Raw genomic sequence first — 21,742 nt, 5'->3', positions numbered from 1 at the left:
TATCTTGACAGCTGTGCTAAATAATAACTCGGTTTCTGACCGGATAATGCTACAATGTCGGTTTCTACAGTGAATTGTACGTCTGTATGTCTAAACGCTGTTAAAATAAATGAAAGTTTGAAGAAATTTTCTTATCTCTGAATTATTACTAAGTTATTTGGACTTAAAATACGCTATTTTGCCGCTTCTAAGTATTAATTTTAAGCCTGTATGTTTGCAAGAGATACTCCTTTCTGGATCCAAAAACGGCACTTCTACCCGTACATCGAAAGCCTGTAAGTATGTCTGAACTTCGCTAAGACGTAACACGTATTTACATCAAGAGTTACGCTAAATATTCAATTAACTGCCAGCCTGTACGAGTGTCTGAACTCCGCTAGAAACCTATAAACACAGTACTTATCCGTTTACAACGTTTCCCACCTCGCAACAACGTTTACCGTCGTTATAAAGGGGGGAAGAAGAAAGATTACGCTAATACTTTATTACTTTAATCGCGTTAACGCACACACTTTCCGATAATTCCGAGAAATTTTCACTTAAACAAAAGCGAAACAACAATCCCCCCCTCCGTCTACCTACCTAAACGCCGTCTGGCAGGGGGGGCCTACGGACGTGACGTCATTTTATTAGAAGGGGAAAACGTTATTTAAAGACAGCCAATCATTTATTTGGCTGCGAGGAAAATATTATTAATATTTTGTAAGAGAATAACTCTTGTTTATACTCAGGCCACGAGGAGAATAAACATTCTTCATCCTGTCAACCCTGCGAATGGGAAAAGGTTATTTTAATCGCTAAATAATGGATTAAGCAATCTCTTTTAATGCTTCCTCTCCAAATTAGCTTGTGCATCACATATATTTGAATTGTGCACCAATTATCTCAAGGGATTTAAACTACAATGAATGACTAAATATATACATACATACATATATATATGTATATATAAAGCAAATTCTCTTTCTCTCTCTCTCTCCCTCCCCATTTGCTCGTGAATTATTAATCGATCGATACGCCAAAATTCAAATTTCGCTTTAAATAAACTATTGTTGTGATTCATAGAGAATGGAAAAAAGAGGATGAAGAGGAGGAGAAGAAGGAGAAGAAGAATGCCACGTCTCTCAATTTTTGCACCTGTTATAGAGAACGTGGCGTTTTGTGAAGTGTAGGCTGCCTTTAGACGAAATTAGAAGACGTTTTAATCATTCGGATTGTTTTAATCACCGAACGCTGTGGTCGTGGGTTCGCACCTCGTCAACTGGATGGTCACGTGAATTTTTCCGTGTTCTTAACGCCTAAATAGGAGCCAATTTCGGTTAACCGTGCCCAGCGAGCTTTTAAAACGCAATAGAGGCACAAAATTTAAATCTTTACAGCTGTTAACTGACTTTTGGGCCACCCCGTGTACGTTCTCCACGATTTATTTAGCATTTTTTCGCGATTTATACGCATCTCTTCTCTGATTTATCGCGTGCCTTTCCTCGATTCGTATACTCAACTCCCTTTTCTCAATGATTCATATGCATTTTGCTTCTTGATTCATCAGTCATCTTCCCTTACTGATTCCTACTCGAAATACTCCTTAATCTATTAAGTTATTTCGACTCATGTGCTTATCCTCTCGCTTCTTAAAACTCTCGTATGAATCAATAAAGTGAATCAAACGTGAAGTCAGACGTTTGACTTCGACTCACGCCATTCATTTTCCCGATTTATCAACCTTCTAAACTCGAATCTCCATATTTATTGATTCTTGTCTTGATTCAAATGAACATCCTCTCTGATTTATCTAATACACTTTGACTTGTAATCATCTCTTGATTATCAAACTTTATAAAGCATGATTCTTTCGGGTTTCTGGAGCATCTTTACTTAAATTACATTGAAGATTTCCTCGAGCAATCAATGTTTTTCACATATATTTTTCTTTATTTTCCTCTTAATTCCCATGTATCTCCCAGCTTGATTAAATTATCGAGCACATTTCTCTAATTAATCATCCACATTTTTTTCAGATTTATCATCCTAATTACTCCAGAATCATCATCTCACCATCATCCAAATCCTCCTCCTCCTCGAAACTTGTATACGTTTTTAATTGTTTTCTCACCTCCAGGAAACAAAATAAAATAGTTGGAAATGAACAGGAAAAAGAAAGTAAATAGAAGAGAGAATTTTTATGAAATTCGGGTTATTTTAAAATTTATTCTTTTCCTCCCAACATAAAAATATATATTTTTTTTCTTGAATGATGAATGTGAAGAATTTCTATCGTTCTAAGTGCTGTCGATTGACATTTTGACAACTCAGATATCATTCTGTTTCGAAATTTTGACGGAGTTCTTTTCTTTCCAAATGTGAAATTTGTCTTCTTCAACTTAATATTTTTAAACCTGAATTTCCTTCATTTCCCCCCCCCCCATTCCTCCAGGATAAATCTATAGGAGGGGGGAGGGTTTAACTATATTGTAGAATTAAAAAAAAGTATATGCCCACTCTCCGCTTTCTGTTATAAATTGAAAACCTGCTGCACGGTTTTTCTTTCATATCCACTTAAAGTTCCATTAGTTTAATTGAAAATTATTATCCTTCATACAGGATCTATCACTGATAAAACATAAAAGAATTGAAGATCAATTCCTTTAAGTCTCTTATTAATAAATTAAAAACGTCTCTAAATATTTTGTAACTACTTCTAGACATTTAAATGGTTTTATTTTATCAATAAATCATTTTATAGTGTAAACGAAGTGTAACTTTTAATGTGTAAATTACACTGAAACATCATTTAAAAATATATATATATACCGTGGCTTAATAAATGAAGGCCCTGGAAAGCAAAGTAATATAGTAAAAATATAGCAAATTATGTAATTTTATATGTTAAAGAAGTAATTAACACGATAGAAATTGTTTTAAATTGATAAATGAGGGTCGAAAGATGCGAAACACTACAACAAACCATTCTAAAACACCGAAGAGAAGCTATAAAATTATATATATAATCCTCAAGTATTTAACGCTCAGAAAACTTACAGATTTATATAAATTTATAAGACAAAGTAAACAATTAATAGGATGAAATAAATTTTAACTTGATAAATAATGATAAAAGGAATTAAATTTTCCAGAAAACCGAAGAGAAATTGTGAAATTCATAATCCTTTTCTATAGACGTAGACTTGGATTAATTATCATTAATACTCTTTTAGAATTAATAAATTAATGCCAATTTATTCTCAAGAATAAAGTAAAAGAAGCAGTAAAATAAATAATTTATAAGAATTAATTACTTTCACGTAGCAAAAACAATTAAAAATTCGATCATTTTCTATTCATTTTGGCGGAATTATAATCAGTTACCGAAATTAAAATTCTAGAATAATTGTTTTTTAAATCCGTTTCACGAGAAAATAATCAGTTGCACAAAGCGTAATCCAGAAAAGTATTATTATTATTTTTTTTTCTCTAGAATTAATCAGTTACACGAAAGAGAATAAAGGAAATGGATTAATTCTCAATCCACTACTCCAGAATTAATCAGTTACACAAAGCAGAATAGAGAAATGGATCGATTTCAATTCATTCTCTAGAATTTATCAGTTACACAACAATGGAATACACAAACGGAATATAATTCTCGTCTGATTTTCTCTACAAAATCCTAATCAGTTACACACGCGCTTCTTCTATTGAAAACAATGTAATTTCTCTGTCGATTTTTTCTAGAATTTTAAATAGAGCAAACGTCATTATTAATAACGGTTTTCTAGAAGTTTAAATTATCTTGAAAAACTGTAAATTGTTAGTTGTTTATTTGTGTTTTATTCTATTTAAGTGTGTGTAGTTTATCCCGTTTAAGTTTACATTACACTTAAATAGGATAAAATAAAATCTTCTACTCTTGAATACAATAAGAATGTATTATATATAAGTGTAGTAAACTTTATTTAAGTGTAATTTAATCTTTCTAAGCGTGTCTTACGCTAACGAAGCGTAGTCAGGGTGTAACTTATTCTATTTACGAATATCTTACACTACGTAAGTGTAGCTTAGTATATTTAAGTGTAGATTATTATGTGTAAGTGTAGCAGTGTACTTAAGTGTAACTTACTGTATTGTAATTAAGTACATAGCGTATTCATTCTGGGTTCAATATACATAAGTGTAGCTTGCTTAAAAAAACAAAGAAGAGGTGAAAAATCTAAACAAAATAACAATATCTGTACGTAAGTAAAAGGTAAGCACGATAAAAAAAATTAATTAATTAGCAAAGAAATTATTCTATTATTAACAATGTCTGTTTCAATATGGCTGAACACATCTGTCTGCGATTCACCTGTCATTTACAAGATATAATTTACAGAGTAATCTGGCATTCATGGACCATCTGTTCTCGTTACTGCTGCATCTCATCAAAATGCAGCGAATAGCTTAATATTTACTTTTGTCAGTAATAGAGTTTCAGTAATAAAGCAATAATTTCCCAAATGTTACCCTGGAAACCAAACAATACAAATACAATAATTTAAATCTTTTACAGTGTTTATATAGGACGACTTACTGTTCTAAATTAAATCGGGGTGGAAGGATTTTTCTTGCCTTTATATACACTCTTAGAGCTGCCGATTCGACTTTTCTTAACGTCACGACGTCGCCGCCACGTCTTTTTTCCTTCCCTACCCCCTAGTTGTAATTAGTTTTAGGGGGGTGTTTTCTTAGGTTATTAAGGAAGTTTAACTGCGTTTTTTTAGGACGCGCCGGTCGCGGCGCGCGTCGCTTGGCCATTCAAGATGGCGGAGGTACCCGATATGTCTACGTTACTGAATTTTTTAAAAATATAAATTCTATGCTAATTTCGGACACTTTTCATTTTTCCCATAAAAAGTTAACTACCGCAACCTTTTTACTCATTTTTATTATCGTCGATCGCTCCTAAATGCAAAATCGTGCTGTTTGAGGGTTATTTTATTATATATATTTTTTTCAGCAGAAATTAACAAAGTCGGGTGTGCGGTTACACGAGTAATTGAACGATCCTAACACGAAATTTGGTGTTCTATCGAACTACACTAGTTACGACTATCGACGATTTATCATTATAAATTAAACATAGGCGATCCTAAGCATTAGTGATATATTAAAGTGTCCCACATTAACCGGTGATTACGCTATGATTCGTGACAATCGTGACGTCTGCCACGTAACTGTGATTAGAAAGACGTCATCAACATTTATTACAAAGTTGTTGTTCGACTCTTATCACTTACAATCGTAGCATTTTGTACATTTTCTGCTAATCTCTACCAGGGATCATCTTTACTTTGTTAGGAAAGCTCGCAATCGTTTCCATCTGTTAATTACCACACCCAACATTTCATGGTTACGATAACATCTCCCCCCTTTTGCTTCTTATAAAATGGGCATTGGCAGCGCGTATCACGTGACCGCGCGGTAATAATTCAGCATGCATAAAGTCTGCTGGAGGGGGGGCGAATTGTGTGCCACACGGAGTGTGGGTTTAAAATGGTAAAAATTTCGCATCAAGGTCGAGATGTATAAGGTGTGTGCTTAATAGAATACTGTGTAACGTTTGAGAATTTGAGTTATTCGTTAGGAATCCCGTTACAACGGGGTCTGGTTTGATTCGTAATCTGTGTGCAATGCCGTCTTGTTTGGCTTTTTTATGTATGTTAGAATGATTTTGTTACCCAAAATATGCGTACTTTTTGACCTTTGTAGTACTTTTGCACCTAAATAAACCAGCATAAATTGCCCCACACGAACAACCTTGCATTAATGCAATCTCATGTTTATGCAGACGTTAAATATATTGCATGCAAACGTATTCCCTGGCATATTTTATCTGAAATTAAGATCTTTTTTTTGCAACAATGACCTTGCTTTCACGCGAAGAAGCCCTTGAACTTCGTTATAACGAGGTTTCACTATACCCGAGGGTAAAATACATATTCATAGGAACAAAATAAGATTTTTCGAAGGACGAAATTCAGGAAGTTAATGTGCAATTTACTGGACAGACCTAAATCGGAATTTTCAGAAGGTTAAATTACTCGCAGTACACCAGTCACACAGACACACGCGACACACTACAGGAATAAAACTTTTAACAATATTCTATAAATTAAAAAAAAAATTTCGTTAAACCGGAAATTTCCCTACTTCAAACGGAAATTTCCCCACTTTAATCACTATTTTCCCCAACTTAAAACGGAATTTTCCCCACATTAAACGGAAATTTCCCTACATATAAGGAAATTTCCCCACTTACGAAAACGAAAAAAATTTTCCTCAAACTTTTTACGTGGAGAATTTCCTAATAAAATTTCTCATTTTTGGGCAGGACCTATTTGCATTTTATATAATAGATTTATCCTAAACTCGTGTAGTTAATTACCTTTATCCATAAAAGATGGCTGGAACAAACTGAAAATGTAAGTAGATCATTTACTAAACAGGTTTAAAAGGAGAAAAACCTTTAAAGTAGGACAAACAAGAGTTACTAATATACATTATCCAGATTAAAGGACTTTCGGGGTCGTTGTTACTTCTTCAAAACCCGGTAGGCCCTATACATTTAGTGATTACTAGAATGTAGCAAATTAAAAAAAAAAGAGGGGGAAGGAGAGGAGGGAGGAAGAGGTGTTTGTGTCGGTCTTTCACCTTTATACTCAACTGAACTAGAATTATTAGTTTTTTTTATCACTATTATAGTGAAGCGTACTCACGTAGCGTAGTGAAAATTGTAAATTGATAACTTCTATGTGATGGAGAGCTTCCATAACATACAGTAGCTTGTCACGTGATTGAAAACACCTCTTGTTACACCTCCCTAAAAGAATGTAACACAACAATAAGGAATAATAAATGGAAGGCGATTTCTATGGGGAGACCCGGTGATAACAACATAACAGTATGAAAAGTAAATCGAAAATTTCACTTTTACGGAAAGGCCCGTCGACATTTTTGATAGGGCCTGGAAGCAGGTGGGGCCCCACGCCACTGGCAAGTAATTTTGAACAAATTAAGTACGTAGAATGCTTACCTTATTAATGAAAATCACCTTCAAAGATTAATCTATAGGGGCCACTGCGGGCCCCCAATTTTTCACCGTGCCCGGGGCTCCGTGTAGACGACCCTAGAGGGAGCCACCGGATAAAAAAAGTAACGTAACAATAGTCGATTGAAAAAAAAAAAAAGAAAGAAAGCTTCATTTATACAGGAGCCTCCACGTTAGGGAGTAATTTCTAAAATTAGAAAAAAAGGGGGGAGGGAATGCTTCATTCATCATTTGGGGTGTAAAATTCAACCCATAATAACTTTAAAATGCTTAAAATTAAATATAAAATAACGCAATCTGTTATTTTTAAGTCGAAACTTTTGACGAATGAGTTAAGTAATGAGTAGTTCAGTTTAATTCTTAAAAAAATAAAAAAACCATTGTTCAAAGTGTGCTTCCACACGTCGAGGGAGGAAGAAAACTTTGAAAAAAATAGAAAAAAGAACATCTCGCTAACATTGGAATGTGTTTACAACATGTTTTAAAATGATTACTATTGTCCGGATGGCCACGTGTCAACTTAGATTGAATCTCTCGTTTCTCAACTCCAAGTGACAAATTCCAAGCGATAGAGGGCATATATTTTTACGTAAATATGCAGTAAAACTAGTTAAAATATCAATAATAATGATACATTTAATAAGGTTAAGATCGTATCTTAGCTTGGTAAGTATCAAGAAATAATTTTGATCCTTGGCCTAATTTCATTTCTGATTTTTTTTTACCTGCCTCCCTCTCGTCTCTCGTCACTCCTTTCTCTCCGTTTGCTGTACTTGCTGGACGAGAACAATACAAAGAATAAAATTATTTTCAACTGTTAATGCTCAGAATGGACTGTTAAAGTCCACGTGGAATGGTAACTTTGTAAGAGGTGGGTAACTCCGCCCAAAATGAATAAAGTGAGGGGGAGATTTTCTGTGTGTGGAGCTGGTGTCTTTTGTTTAGTCAAGGATCAATCACTGCTGTAAATGTGGTCGGAATCATTCTATTGTCCCCATTGTATCGGAGAGAAATTGCTTTTTATTTTTTTTTTGTCTCCCTACATAAAATTTGTAATCTGTTTTTCTAAATTCTTGTTTTATTTTACGAGATTTTGATGTTTTTATTTATTTGTTTTAATTAAATTAGGTGTCAAATTTATATTAGTAATATATTGTTCCACGTTTATGTTTATTCTTTAATTCTCTAAATTCCGCAGGAACCTGGAAACATCTCAAATTTCTAGGAACATTTCACACAAAGATCTTTATTTCTGAAAATACCTTTAAATCTCTAGGAACACTTTACATGTAGATCCCCTCTGTTCCTCTACACTATACCTTTAAATCTCTAGGAACACTTGACATGTAGATCCTCTCTGTTCCTCTACACTACACCTTTAAATCTCTAAGAACACTTGACATGCAGATTCACTCTATTCCTCTAAAATACACCTCTAAACTAGGAACACTTGGGAAAGAATATATCAATACTTTCACACGCTGCTCCTCCTGCTGTTCTTTTAACAATTCCACGAATTGTTAAAGCAGCAGCACAGGGAGCAGAATAAGTTTATAAATTACAGGAGCAGAAACGATTCTATGAATTCGAAGGACAATTCTAGACCCAAGACAATTGACAATAACGCTTCTTCGACAGCTCGAGAATCTAGACTAAAGCAAGATCCTTTGTAAATCGGGTGAAAACTCTTCAATCTGGATCTAAAACACACACCCATACATACAAAAATTATTTATAAACTACACTCGCCTATATTCGAAAAACCTGATTAACAGGACGGACATATAGAAGACAAGTTGCATTTCTTTGTAGGTCACGTTATAAATCCTTACATTCTATTAAATGATTAGATTAAATAATATAACGGGAGGCCCATAAGTCGGTTAACTCCCGCTCTGTTTTGTTTCGAGCGGGTTCCAGCACGGTCAACCGACTTTTGATCCACGCTGCACGTTTAGATTCTTGATGACATCAGTCCACTTGTCTGATGATCAAATTCTTGCATAACGGAATCTCAAGAAGTGTTAGAAAAAGGTCTGAGCTACGGAGCGAAGGCTTTAAATAAAAAAACCTTTTCTAGGGTATTAATTTCGGAGAGATAAAAGACATTTTGAGTCTTATCACAAGCACTAAAAAGGGTCCTCATCTTCCACTAGAGATACTTATTGACAAATTACGCTTGTCCGTCCTTAAACAAACACTCGTAAACGTGATCAACAGGGTCGAGCCACCCGGGAGAGTGGTTACCTAACCTTGACTTCTTACATACGTGCCTTGCCACTTCTATCTTTATATAACGATTTTCTCGGTTACAAGAGAATGTTACGTCGAGAACTCTCTTAAACACACAAAGAGAAAAGCCATGAAGACGGTGATACATCACGTGGGATAGACCCGTGTTGTTGTTTCCCTGTAAAAATTCCTATGTAGATAAATAGTTATTGTACTGGAGGGGGGGAAGAGTATCTAAATATGTAATTAGAAGAACAAGTGCTAGTGTAGTTCCACACTTTCTATTATCAGATTAGTTCATTCGTAATTATGCTTGTCACTTGATAATGGTGTTCTGACATTACTCATTAGAATTATTACACCGAGGATGGAGATTCGAGTGACTGCACGCGCAAGTAAAGTGACAGAATCTCTAAGTTTGATCGAAGAGAAAGCACTTTTTTACTTGCTCCTTTTTATAATTCTTCCCCAACGAAATGACATAAATGTCAATTAGGCGCTTTAACGTCTTATTCAATTATATCTCGTGTCGTATAATTTCTTTGGATATAAGAAACTATATCAAGAAAGTTTCTCCGAGAGTATGGTTAATGCATAAAGTAAAAGCATCCTGAATTTACCTTCATCCCTTATGCTAACTCCTATGACTCCTCCTTCTCTCGGTGTCTTTCTTTAATGGATGTGCATCATGATCAATGAAACACAAAGATTAAAACTACTATTAAACCCTATTGAACACGTTCTTAGCGTGTTAATCAATGTTACGTGTTGTTTAATGCTCATAAACACGTTGCAAACGATCTAGAGTTCTAAACAATACTCTGAACAGTGAGCTAAATATTCAAGAATTGATATGCCAAAGCTCAGAACGGCTATTCAATAGCATGTGTAATGTAGAATACGCAATTTGTAAGCTCGAAATTAGCCCAATGCTCACGATTTAATAGATTCTGAGCTATTATTGAATGTCAACGTTCTCTAAACGTTGAAGAATTGTCGAAACGTACAGTCCAGGCCTACTTAGTGTTAAAGAGTTGTCCAGACTGTATTATTGATTAACAGAACACATTCTAGCACCCATTCTACACCCAAATAATAGAAGTGTAGCGGGGTAGATAGCATCGTTTTCTGTCGATACTTCTACAGAAATCTAACCTACAAACCCTGATATAACGTCAAAACGACCGATTAGAGGGTGACTAAAAGCATCGCACGCGTATAATCAAAAAACTATTCAAATAATCCGACACGTAACGATGTAAGGTCAATGCTAAATCTATCTCACCTATTTCTGCACAAATTTATTCATACATGAAAGTAGCATGGCAGAGAGAGAGAGAGGGAGGAGAGAGAGAAACGTAGAAACGAATTTATATCCTGGTTCGTTGACCCCGCGCGAAAATAGGAATAAAAAAATGGCGGGGGAAGAAAAGAAAACGTGCAATAGAGCAATTACAAACGTTGCACCAGTGCGAAAGTAGAAAAAAATATATAGTGTGGGGCAGCGCAGAAAAACGTGCAACAGAGCAATTACAAAGGTTGCACGATGCGAAAGAAAATCGTCGATTTATTAACATTAAACATGCCATATTATAACACGTAAAATTCGATTTGCAAAACTATAACTAACAATGCCTTAGGAGACAATGATTGTCACGTAAAGTGACAGAAATGAGTGTTTATAGTGACAATTACATCTCCTATACTGAGTTAGTTTAATGGAAACGAAATGTGTTTATAATTTACATTTTGCGGAATGCACGCCCGCTAAGCGCATATTGATTTCTTTGAAGAGAGAAATTCCAATTAATGTTAAATTAAATGTTGTAATGGTGTAACAAGGCATTGCTCGTGTACCTGTATTTGATTAAAGTGAAGTCGGAATAAACCTTCATAATTGAACTCCCAGCCAAACTCTTGCTGTACTCACAATGCAATTTTCCTTATTCTTTATCCTAATTCCTTTGTTTTCTGCAAGTGGAGAGACAGGGGGAAGGTCTTTCGAGCAATTGTTTTGCTTAACGAGCTAAGAAATTCTACGAAATTCACGTTTTTTTGGGGGAGAGGGGAGGTGTAGTTATGACCCCTAATATGGCGATTTAATGGTCTTAAACTAACGAAATTCGTAATCTTTGTATCATTAGTTAAAGCTGTGAAAGTGATGTAAAGGATTGTGATTTTTGCTCGAATATGGGTAAGAGTTATACTGTTTTTTTTGTGTGTTAAAGTATTAAAATGACGTAAAGAAGGGTTCGTTTGTTTGTTGGCACAAGGCAAACACGGAAATTTGCCGAGGGGTATACTTCGGGAGGACTTTCTGAATGAAACTGGCCTATATTTAGAGTGTTACGAACGTGAAAAAAAAACCGGAAAACTCCACGTGGCCAGCCTTTTGGTGAGGTGCAAACCAGCTACATCTAGTGGCCACTATTGGGCACTTAACAATGGTTTAAATTGTGAAGACAATTATGATTTTCACATCGGGATAGCTTGTAAACAGAGCCATCGAGCGGAGGATGTGGAGATTTTCCCCCAACTTTTATGTTTCCTAACAGGAAATAATGAAACATTCTAACAAAAAGCTCTCCCCATACTACTCGCCATACATTTTCCCCCTATAATAAGGATTTTAGGGGAAAAATAAAATAAAATCTCGTTGAATGCTCGAATAAAAAAGCTCTTTGCTATGAAAAAGTATTCTTGTAAAATTTACCACAAACAATGCTGTTGTAAAATATTTTTCTTGTATATATATATTCTTGTGGGAACTATTTTGTAAATAGCTGAAGAAGGTTCGGAGCAACATCAACCTCCTTGAAAAGGCTCAAAAATTACAAAATAATGATAAAAAAAAAGGAAAATACAGGAGTGTAGCTATGGTGCATCTATAGGAAAGCTGCGTGTAAGTCTCCCTCAAGAGGCACGTAATAAAAATATCCAAGTGATGCGGAAGAGGAATCGAAAGAATAAGCTGTAAAGCAGATATTTACACAAGTTATTCCAAAAATCAGTTAACCACTGTAAACAATAAACTACTACTAAGTTAAAATTTTTATTTGCTATTTCTTTTATCTGGAAAAGAAGGAAGAAGAGGAGGGAAGCGAAAGGAACAGGATGAAAAAGAAGAAGGAACAAGATGGAAGCATAAGGAACAGGAGGAGAAGAAGAAGAAGTTTAAGAAGAAGAAAGAGGAGAGAAGCAGAAGGAACATGAGAAGAAGAAGAAGTTTAAAAAGAAGGAAGAGAGGAAGCAGAAGGAACAGGAGGAGAAGAAGTTTAAGAAGAAGGAAGAGGAGGGAAGCAGAAGGAAGAGGAGAAGAGCAGAAGGAACAGGAGGAAAAAAGATCCTCCTTCTTTTCCTTCTCCTTTTTAATCTTAAGAAGGAGAAGGAAGAGGAGGAGGATCGGAAGAAGAGGAAGCAGGGGAATATTTTTTTTCAATACGTAAATTCATTTTGTGATTTATCGCAACACTCAGTTAACTGATCTTTGGGCCATGTTAAGTAGACATGAATCATATTATGCTGGAGAGTTATTAGAAGTGTAGAAAGACTATGGAAAGTCAAAATAATGTGGAAGGTGAGTGTTTAATGGGACTTAAGTAAGCAAAGTGGTAGACACGGATTACCACGAGAGAAGTTAATTCATTGTGATTCACAATATTGGAAATGTGGAAGCATGAAGAAAATAAGACAGGAAGGAAAATGTTTAGAGTGATTAAACGGGGTGAGAGAGTTGATAATGGAAACTTTGCTATTATAGTGTTGAGATTTTTATAATGTGGGGGGGTTGAAATATATAAATTATGAGTTTCTTGGCTTTCATCTTTGAAAATTTACCCATTTTACCAAAATATTTTAATGAAAATAAGCATTTTTACTTATATATAACAGAGGGAATGTATAAAAATCGGTCAAAAAATCACCCCCCCCCCAAGATTTTTAGACTTGGGAAACCTTTAAACGGTTGAGAAAGGCATAATTTTGTTCACCAATTTGAAGCTTAATAACTCTGGTTCCTTTTGTCGAAATTTTCTGAAATTTTGCGAGAAGGTTTGCCTATGAAGGTGGTTGACGCTGTTAAATTTTGGTGGTTAAAGGTCAAAGGAATGAAAAGATAGAAAGAGGATCATCCTTAATATCTCCAGTGGGATCGAAGTTAATGAAAGATTTCACTCGTTTTATCATTTAAAATTTCTATTATTTTATAACAGTTAATAGTATAAATAATTTTTTAAATAAAACCTCATAACAGATGGAGCCACGCACATTTTTAACGTTTTTTTTTTCGCCTGGAAAGTTACATAACTCGTTGCTGGCTTTGTAAAATTAGTTTCCTACCAAAAAAAACGTTCTTTATAGAAACTTTTTAAGAGTTTAACATTACTTAACTAGGTGGATACGTAAACACAGCTTTAGTTTAATAAATGATGGAATATTTAAGATTTAATAGGAAGTAATTGATATGTAAGGCTATGAAATAAACGAGCCTTTAGTTAGAGTCATGAAGGCAACTTGGATCTTTATTATTAAAAGGAATATAAGGATCCTCCGCGTAAGGAGTCGAGAGATAAAGATGCAAACTCTGAATAAACAAGAATATGAAGAGACGAGATAAGAGGATATCTTTTAGAATAAAGATCAAAAATAACTTCTTCCCGAGTATATATTCCATTCATCTTTTACTCATCACAAAGTGCTATAGTATCTTGTCAAAAGGGGTACTGAAATCGCGAGGTCGTCCCGTTATCCAATTAATTACCTGGCTTTGTAGAATTTTAGGAATTGCCTCGAGGACACGCAGCGAACATCGTCCTTCTAACATATTTTAATAATTTTACGACTGAACGAGTTTGTTGCATGTGATCAAAATGAAGAAAAGCATACATTAAAAAAAAAAAAGAAGAACTAGATTTATAGCTTGTATCTCGTAGAGTTATCGCGAGTTCCATAAAACAAAATCAGAACAATAACCTAAGATTTTCTACGAAATTTTCTAGATTATTTGGAAGAAGGTAAACAGAATAACGCTATATATTATAAGGCTCCTTGTAGGAACAAATTAAAAATTCAATTTTTGTTTATTTCTTTGATATTTCTCTCGATCTCTCTCTTTCTAACGACAACTTCATAATTTAGTGTTTTATTCATATTTTCCATACTCCTCGTTCTCGTTTCCCTAAAAAGTAAGACAATGAAGAATGAGTTTAGCCCCTATTTTCTGCACATTCCTCGTTCTTCTCTTCAAAAAAAGAGAAGAGTGACTGTAGCCCCTATTTTACCACACATTCACGTCACACTTCTTATTTTCTTCCCTAAAAAAAAGAGAAATGACTTTAGCCCCTATTTTACCACACACTCGCTCCACACTCCTTATTTTCCTCTTTCAGAAAAAAATAGGAGTGACTTTAGCCCCTATTTTACTATACACTCGCTCCAAACTCCTTATTTTCCTCCCTCAGAAAAAGATAGGAGTGACTTTAGCCCCTATTTTACCACACACTCGCTCCACACTCTTTATTTTCCTTCCTCAGAAAAAGATAGGAGTGACTTTAGCCCCTATTTTACCACACACTCGCTCAACACTCTTTATTTTCCTCCCTCAGAAAAAGATAGGAGTGACTTTAGCCCCTATTTTACCACACACTCGCTCCACACTCCTTATTTTCCTCCCTCAGAAAAAGATAGGAGTGACTTTAGCCCCTATTTTACCACACACTCGCTCCACACTCTTTATTTTCCTTCCTCAGAAAAAGATAGGAGTGACTTTAGCCCCTATTTTACCACACACTCGCTCAACACTCTTTATTTTCCTCCCTCAGAAAAAGATAGGAGTGACTTTAGCCCCTATTTTACCACACACTCGCTCCACACTCCTTATTTTCCTCCCTCAGAAAAAGAGAGAAGTGACTTAGCCCCTATTTTACCACACATTCACGTCACATTTCTTATTTTCCTCCCTCAAAAAAGAAGAGAGAAGTGACTTAGCCCCTATTTTACCACACTCTCGCTGCACACTTACTTTTCTCTCTCAAATAAGAAGAGCGAAGTAAGTTCAGCACCATTATCCTCTACCAAAAGAAACGAGATGTGTATGAAAAATAGGTGCTAAACACTACATACTATAAGGTTATTATTATACAGAGAGAGAAATTCAAAAGAAATAAATAAAAATTGAGTTTTTATTTCCCTTACGTATCGTTCTTCCCCTTTCTTCAGCCAATTTAACAGCGTGGAAAAGTAGTGTTGGCTATGTTATACACGATGATACATAAACAACGTAGACCCTCTTCTCGTGTAATTTCTGTGTTTGGAACAAAATTAAGTAAAATTCTTTAGCTGTTTATCTTCGAAATAATAAAAAAACAGAGAAAGTGAGCTTTGGAAATTTGGGTTAATGGTTTATAATTAACTCGGCTATGTCCGTGACATTATTTTTCTGCTGAAGTCCAGTTTGAAAGAATTTCTTGACGTTTTCCTTTGTTTGTATTCTAGATATAAATAAATGGGAGGGGGAGACATATATATAGGCCTATATATACACTCTAGTACTAAAAATGGAGGTCTATAAGTATTATTATTATAATTAGAATTATAATTATTGCGTAATTTAATTATAGAAGTACGTTAAACGAGTTGTAAAGTACTTTTATGATGAAATTACTTATAGAAAGTACGTTAACCATAAAATTAATTGCCATGATGAAAGTGAATATGATAAATAAGCGCCTTTATCATGATAATTACGCAATATTTATAACATAGCTTTAAGGTTAAGTGAGGCTCCATTAGGGTAAACTTAAGCAGCTGTTTTCTGGTTAAATTTACCATTATTTTTGTTAATTTTATGGTACTTTTACATAGAAATTCATCATAGAAATCCCTACAAACGTGGGGTGTACTTTCGAGAAGTTAGGAGATATTTAATGTTCCCGTGTTCGTACTTAGTACAGCAGATGTTATTCACAAAAATCCCCTCATAGTCTAATGGAATACATAATTCATAGAATTTGTTTTAGTGAAAAGGAAAGCCTTTGCCTAATGCATTAATCAGTATATGAGAAACACATACTTCAGAAAATATGGAATATTTATTCTTTATTCAGCCTATTTATTGTATTACAGAGTATATAGAATATTTTAAATGGCGTGAAAATGAATAAATAAGTAGAAAATTTTGTGATTTTCACTATTGGTAAATAGGAAGTAGGTTCTGACTCTTCATTATTATTGACTGGTAAATAGCCAAGAAGGTTCTCACTATTGACTGGTAAATAGGCAAGAAGGTNTCTAGGAACACTTGACATGTGGATCCCCTCTGTTCCTCTACACTATACCTTTAAATCTCTAGGAACACTTGACATGTGGATCCCCTCTGTTCCTCTACACTATACCTTTAAATCTCTAGGAACACTTGACATGTAGATCCTCTCTGTTCCTCTACACTACACCTTTAAATCTCTAAGAACACTTGACATGCAGATTCACTCTATTCCTCTAAAATACACCTCTAAACTAGGAACACTTGGGAAAGAATATATCAATACTTTCACACGCTGCTCCTCCTGCTGTTCTTTTAACAATTCCACGAATTGTTAAAGCAGCAGCACAGGGAGCAGAATAAGTTTATAAATTACAGGAGCAGAAACGATTCTATGAATTCGAAGGACAATTCTAGACCCAAGACAATTGACAATAACGCTTCTTCGACAGCTCGAGAATCTAGACTAAAGCAAGATCCTTTGTAAATCGGGTGAAAACTCTTCAATCTGGATCTAAAACACACACCCATACATACAAAAATTATTTATAAACTACACTCGCCTATATTCGAAAAACCTGATTAACAGGACGGACATATAGAAGACAAGTTGCATTTCTTTGTAGGTCACGTTATAAATCCTTACATTCTATTAAATGATTAGATTAAATAATATAACGGGAGGCCCATAAGTCGGTTAACTCCCGCTCTGTTTTGTTTCGAGCGGGTTCCAGCACGGTCAACCGACTTTTGATCCACGCTGCACGTTTAGATTCTTGATGACATCAGTCCACTTGTCTGATGATCAAATTCTTGCATAACGGAATCTCAAGAAGTGTTAGAAAAAGGTCTGAGCTACGGAGCGAAGGCTTTAAATAAAAAAACCTTTTCTAGGGTATTAATTTCGGAGAGATAAAAGACATTTTGAGTCTTATCACAAGCACTAAAAAGGGTCCTCATCTTCCACTAGAGATACTTATTGACAAATTACGCTTGTCCGTCCTTAAACAAACACTCGTAAACGTGATCAACAGGGTCGAGCCACCCGGGAGAGTGGTTACCTAACCTTGACTTCTTACATACGTGCCTTGCCACTTCTATCTTTATATAACGATTTTCTCGGTTACAAGAGAATGTTACGTCGAGAACTCTCTTAAACACACAAAGAGAAAAGCCATGAAGACGGTGATACATCACGTGGGATAGACCCGTGTTGTTGTTTCCCTGTAAAAATTCCTATGTAGATAAATAGTTATTGTACTGGAGGGGGGGAAGAGTATCTAAATATGTAATTAGAAGAACAAGTGCTAGTGTAGTTCCACACTTTCTATTATCAGATTAGTTCATTCGTAATTATGCTTGTCACTTGATAATGGTGTTCTGACATTACTCATTAGAATTATTACACCGAGGATGGAGATTCGAGTGACTGCACGCGCAAGTAAAGTGACAGAATCTCTAAGTTTGATCGAAGAGAAAGCACTTTTTTACTTGCTCCTTTTTATAATTCTTCCCCAACGAAATGACATAAATGTCAATTAGGCGCTTTAACGTCTTATTCAATTATATCTCGTGTCGTATAATTTCTTTGGATATAAGAAACTATATCAAGAAAGTTTCTCCGAGAGTATGGTTAATGCATAAAGTAAAAGCATCCTGAATTTACCTTCATCCCTTATGCTAACTCCTATGACTCCTCCTTCTCTCGGTGTCTTTCTTTAATGGATGTGCATCATGATCAATGAAACACAAAGATTAAAACTACTATTAAACCCTATTGAACACGTTCTTAGCGTGTTAATCAATGTTACGTGTTGTTTAATGCTCATAAACACGTTGCAAACGATCTAGAGTTCTAAACAATACTCTGAACAGTGAGCTAAATATTCAAGAATTGATATGCCAAAGCTCAGAACGGCTATTCAATAGCATGTGTAATGTAGAATACGCAATTTGTAAGCTCGAAATTAGCCCAATGCTCACGATTTAATAGATTCTGAGCTATTATTGAATGTCAACGTTCTCTAAACGTTGAAGAATTGTCGAAACGTACAGTCCAGGCCTACTTAGTGTTAAAGAGTTGTCCAGACTGTATTATTGATTAACAGAACACATTCTAGCACCCATTCTACACCCAAATAATAGAAGTGTAGCGGGGTAGATAGCATCGTTTTCTGTCGATACTTCTACAGAAATCTAACCTACAAACCCTGATATAACGTCAAAACGACCGATTAGAGGGTGACTAAAAGCATCGCACGCGTATAATCAAAAAACTATTCAAATAATCCGACACGTAACGATGTAAGGTCAATGCTAAATCTATCTCACCTATTTCTGCACAAATTTATTCATACATGAAAGTAGCATGGCAGAGAGAGAGAGAGGGAGGAGAGAGAGAAACGTAGAAACGAATTTATATCCTGGTTCGTTGACCCCGCGCGAAAATAGGAATAAAAAAATGGCGGGGGAAGAAAAGAAAACGTGCAATAGAGCAATTACAAACGTTGCACCAGTGCGAAAGTAGAAAAAAATATATAGTGTGGGGCAGCGCAGAAAAACGTGCAACAGAGCAATTACAAAGGTTGCACGATGCGAAAGAAAATCGTCGATTTATTAACATTAAACATGCCATATTATAACACGTAAAATTCGATTTGCAAAACTATAACTAACAATGCCTTAGGAGACAATGATTGTCACGTAAAGTGACAGAAATGAGTGTTTATAGTGACAATTACATCTCCTATACTGAGTTAGTTTAATGGAAACGAAATGTGTTTATAATTTACATTTTGCGGAATGCACGCCCGCTAAGCGCATATTGATTTCTTTGAAGAGAGAAATTCCAATTAATGTTAAATTAAATGTTGTAATGGTGTAACAAGGCATTGCTCGTGTACCTGTATTTGATTAAAGTGAAGTCGGAATAAACCTTCATAATTGAACTCCCAGCCAAACTCTTGCTGTACTCACAATGCAATTTTCCTTATTCTTTATCCTAATTCCTTTGTTTTCTGCAAGTGGAGAGACAGGGGGAAGGTCTTTCGAGCAATTGTTTTGCTTAACGAGCTAAGAAATTCTACGAAATTCACGTTTTTTTGGGGGAGAGGGGAGGTGTAGTTATGACCCCTAATATGGCGATTTAATGGTCTTAAACTAACGAAATTCGTAATCTTTGTATCATTAGTTAAAGCTGTGAAAGTGATGTAAAGGATTGTGATTTTTGCTCGAATATGGGTAAGAGTTATACTGTTTTTTTTGTGTGTTAAAGTATTAAAATGACGTAAAGAAGGGTTCGTTTGTTTGTTGGCACAAGGCAAACACGGAAATTTGCCGAGGGGTATACTTCGGGAGGACTTTCTGAATGAAACTGGCCTATATTTAGAGTGTTACGAACGTGAAAAAAAAACCGGAAAACTCCACGTGGCCAGCCTTTTGGTGAGGTGCAAACCAGCTACATCTAGTGGCCACTATTGGGCACTTAACAATGGTTTAAATTGTGAAGACAATTATGATTTTCACATCGGGATAGCTTGTAAACAGAGCCATCGAGCGGAGGATGTGGAGATTTTCCCCCAACTTTTATGTTTCCTAACAGGAAATAATGAAACATTCTAACAAAAAGCTCTCCCCATACTACTCGCCATACATTTTCCCCCTATAATAAGGATTTTAGGGGAAAAATAAAATAAAATCTCGTTGAATGCTCGAATAAAAAAGCTCTTTGCTATGAAAAAGTATTCTTGTAAAATTTACCACAAACAATGCTGTTGTAAAATATTTTTCTTGTATATATATATTCTTGTGGGAACTATTTTGTAAATAGCTGAAGAAGGTTCGGAGCAACATCAACCTCCTTGAAAAGGCTCAAAAATTACAAAATAATGATAAAAAAAAAGGAAAATACAGGAGTGTAGCTATGGTGCATCTATAGGAAAGCTGCGTGTAAGTCTCCCTCAAGAGGCACGTAATAAAAATATCCAAGTGATGCGGAAGAGGAATCGAAAGAATAAGCTGTAAAGCAGATATTTACACAAGTTATTCCAAAAATCAGTTAACCACTGTAAACAATAAACTACTACTAAGTTAAAATTTTTATTTGCTATTTCTTTTATCTGGAAAAGAAGGAAGAAGAGGAGGGAAGCGAAAGGAACAGGATGAAAAAGAAGAAGGAACAAGATGGAAGCATAAGGAACAGGAGGAGAAGAAGAAGAAGTTTAAGAAGAAGAAAGAGGAGAGAAGCAGAAGGAACATGAGAAGAAGAAGAAGTTTAAAAAGAAGGAAGAGAGGAAGCAGAAGGAACAGGAGGAGAAGAAGTTTAAGAAGAAGGAAGAGGAGGGAAGCAGAAGGAAGAGGAGAAGAGCAGAAGGAACAGGAGGAAAAAAGATCCTCCTTCTTTTCCTTCTCCTTTTTAATCTTAAGAAGGAGAAGGAAGAGGAGGAGGATCGGAAGAAGAGGAAGCAGGGGAATATTTTTTTTCAATACGTAAATTCATTTTGTGATTTATCGCAACACTCAGTTAACTGATCTTTGGGCCATGTTAAGTAGACATGAATCATATTATGCTGGAGAGTTATTAGAAGTGTAGAAAGACTATGGAAAGTCAAAATAATGTGGAAGGTGAGTGTTTAATGGGACTTAAGTAAGCAAAGTGGTAGACACGGATTACCACGAGAGAAGTTAATTCATTGTGATTCACAATATTGGAAATGTGGAAGCATGAAGAAAATAAGACAGGAAGGAAAATGTTTAGAGTGATTAAACGGGGTGAGAGAGTTGATAATGGAAACTTTGCTATTATAGTGTTGAGATTTTTATAATGTGGGGGGGTTGAAATATATAAATTATGAGTTTCTTGGCTTTCATCTTTGAAAATTTACCCATTTTACCAAAATATTTTAATGAAAATAAGCATTTTTACTTATATATAACAGAGGGAATGTATAAAAATCGGTCAAAAAATCACCCCCCCCCCAAGATTTTTAGACTTGGGAAACCTTTAAACGGTTGAGAAAGGCATAATTTTGTTCACCAATTTGAAGCTTAATAACTCTGGTTCCTTTTGTCGAAATTTTCTGAAATTTTGCGAGAAGGTTTGCCTATGAAGGTGGTTGACGCTGTTAAATTTTGGTGGTTAAAGGTCAAAGGAATGAAAAGATAGAAAG

General features: G+C 35.1%; 2 protein-coding genes across 2 annotated transcripts in view; both read left to right on the top strand.

Moving 5' to 3' along the window:
- Nucleotides 1–12,762, top strand: part of LOC111626393 (protamine-like) — a 31,442-nt gene extending 18,680 nt beyond the window's left edge. The window contains exon 2 of the mRNA XM_023369756.1: nt 12,398–12,762. Coding sequence (XP_023225524.1) covers nt 12,398–12,762 — 365 coding nt within the window. The remainder of the gene's footprint in view (nt 1–12,397) is intronic.
- Nucleotides 12,763–12,868: 106 nt separating this feature from the next.
- On the top strand, nt 12,869–21,066 carry LOC111626384 (UPF0329 protein ECU05_1680/ECU11_0050-like). The gene is made up of 2 exons (XM_023369743.1): nt 12,869–12,893; nt 20,702–21,066. The coding sequence occupies exons 1-2, from the start codon at nt 12,869–12,871 to the stop codon at nt 21,064–21,066; spliced, it is 390 nt and encodes a 129-aa protein (XP_023225511.1).
- The last annotated feature ends 676 nt before the right edge of the window (nt 21,067–21,742 follow it).

The sequence above is a fragment of the Centruroides sculpturatus genome, unplaced genomic scaffold (genome assembly GCF_000671375.1).
Source record: "Centruroides sculpturatus isolate CEXI.00-Female unplaced genomic scaffold, Cexi_2.0 scaffold203, whole genome shotgun sequence".
Taxonomy (NCBI): Eukaryota; Metazoa; Arthropoda; class Arachnida; order Scorpiones; family Buthidae; genus Centruroides; species Centruroides sculpturatus.
This window is presented reverse-complemented; position numbering and strand designations above follow the sequence as displayed.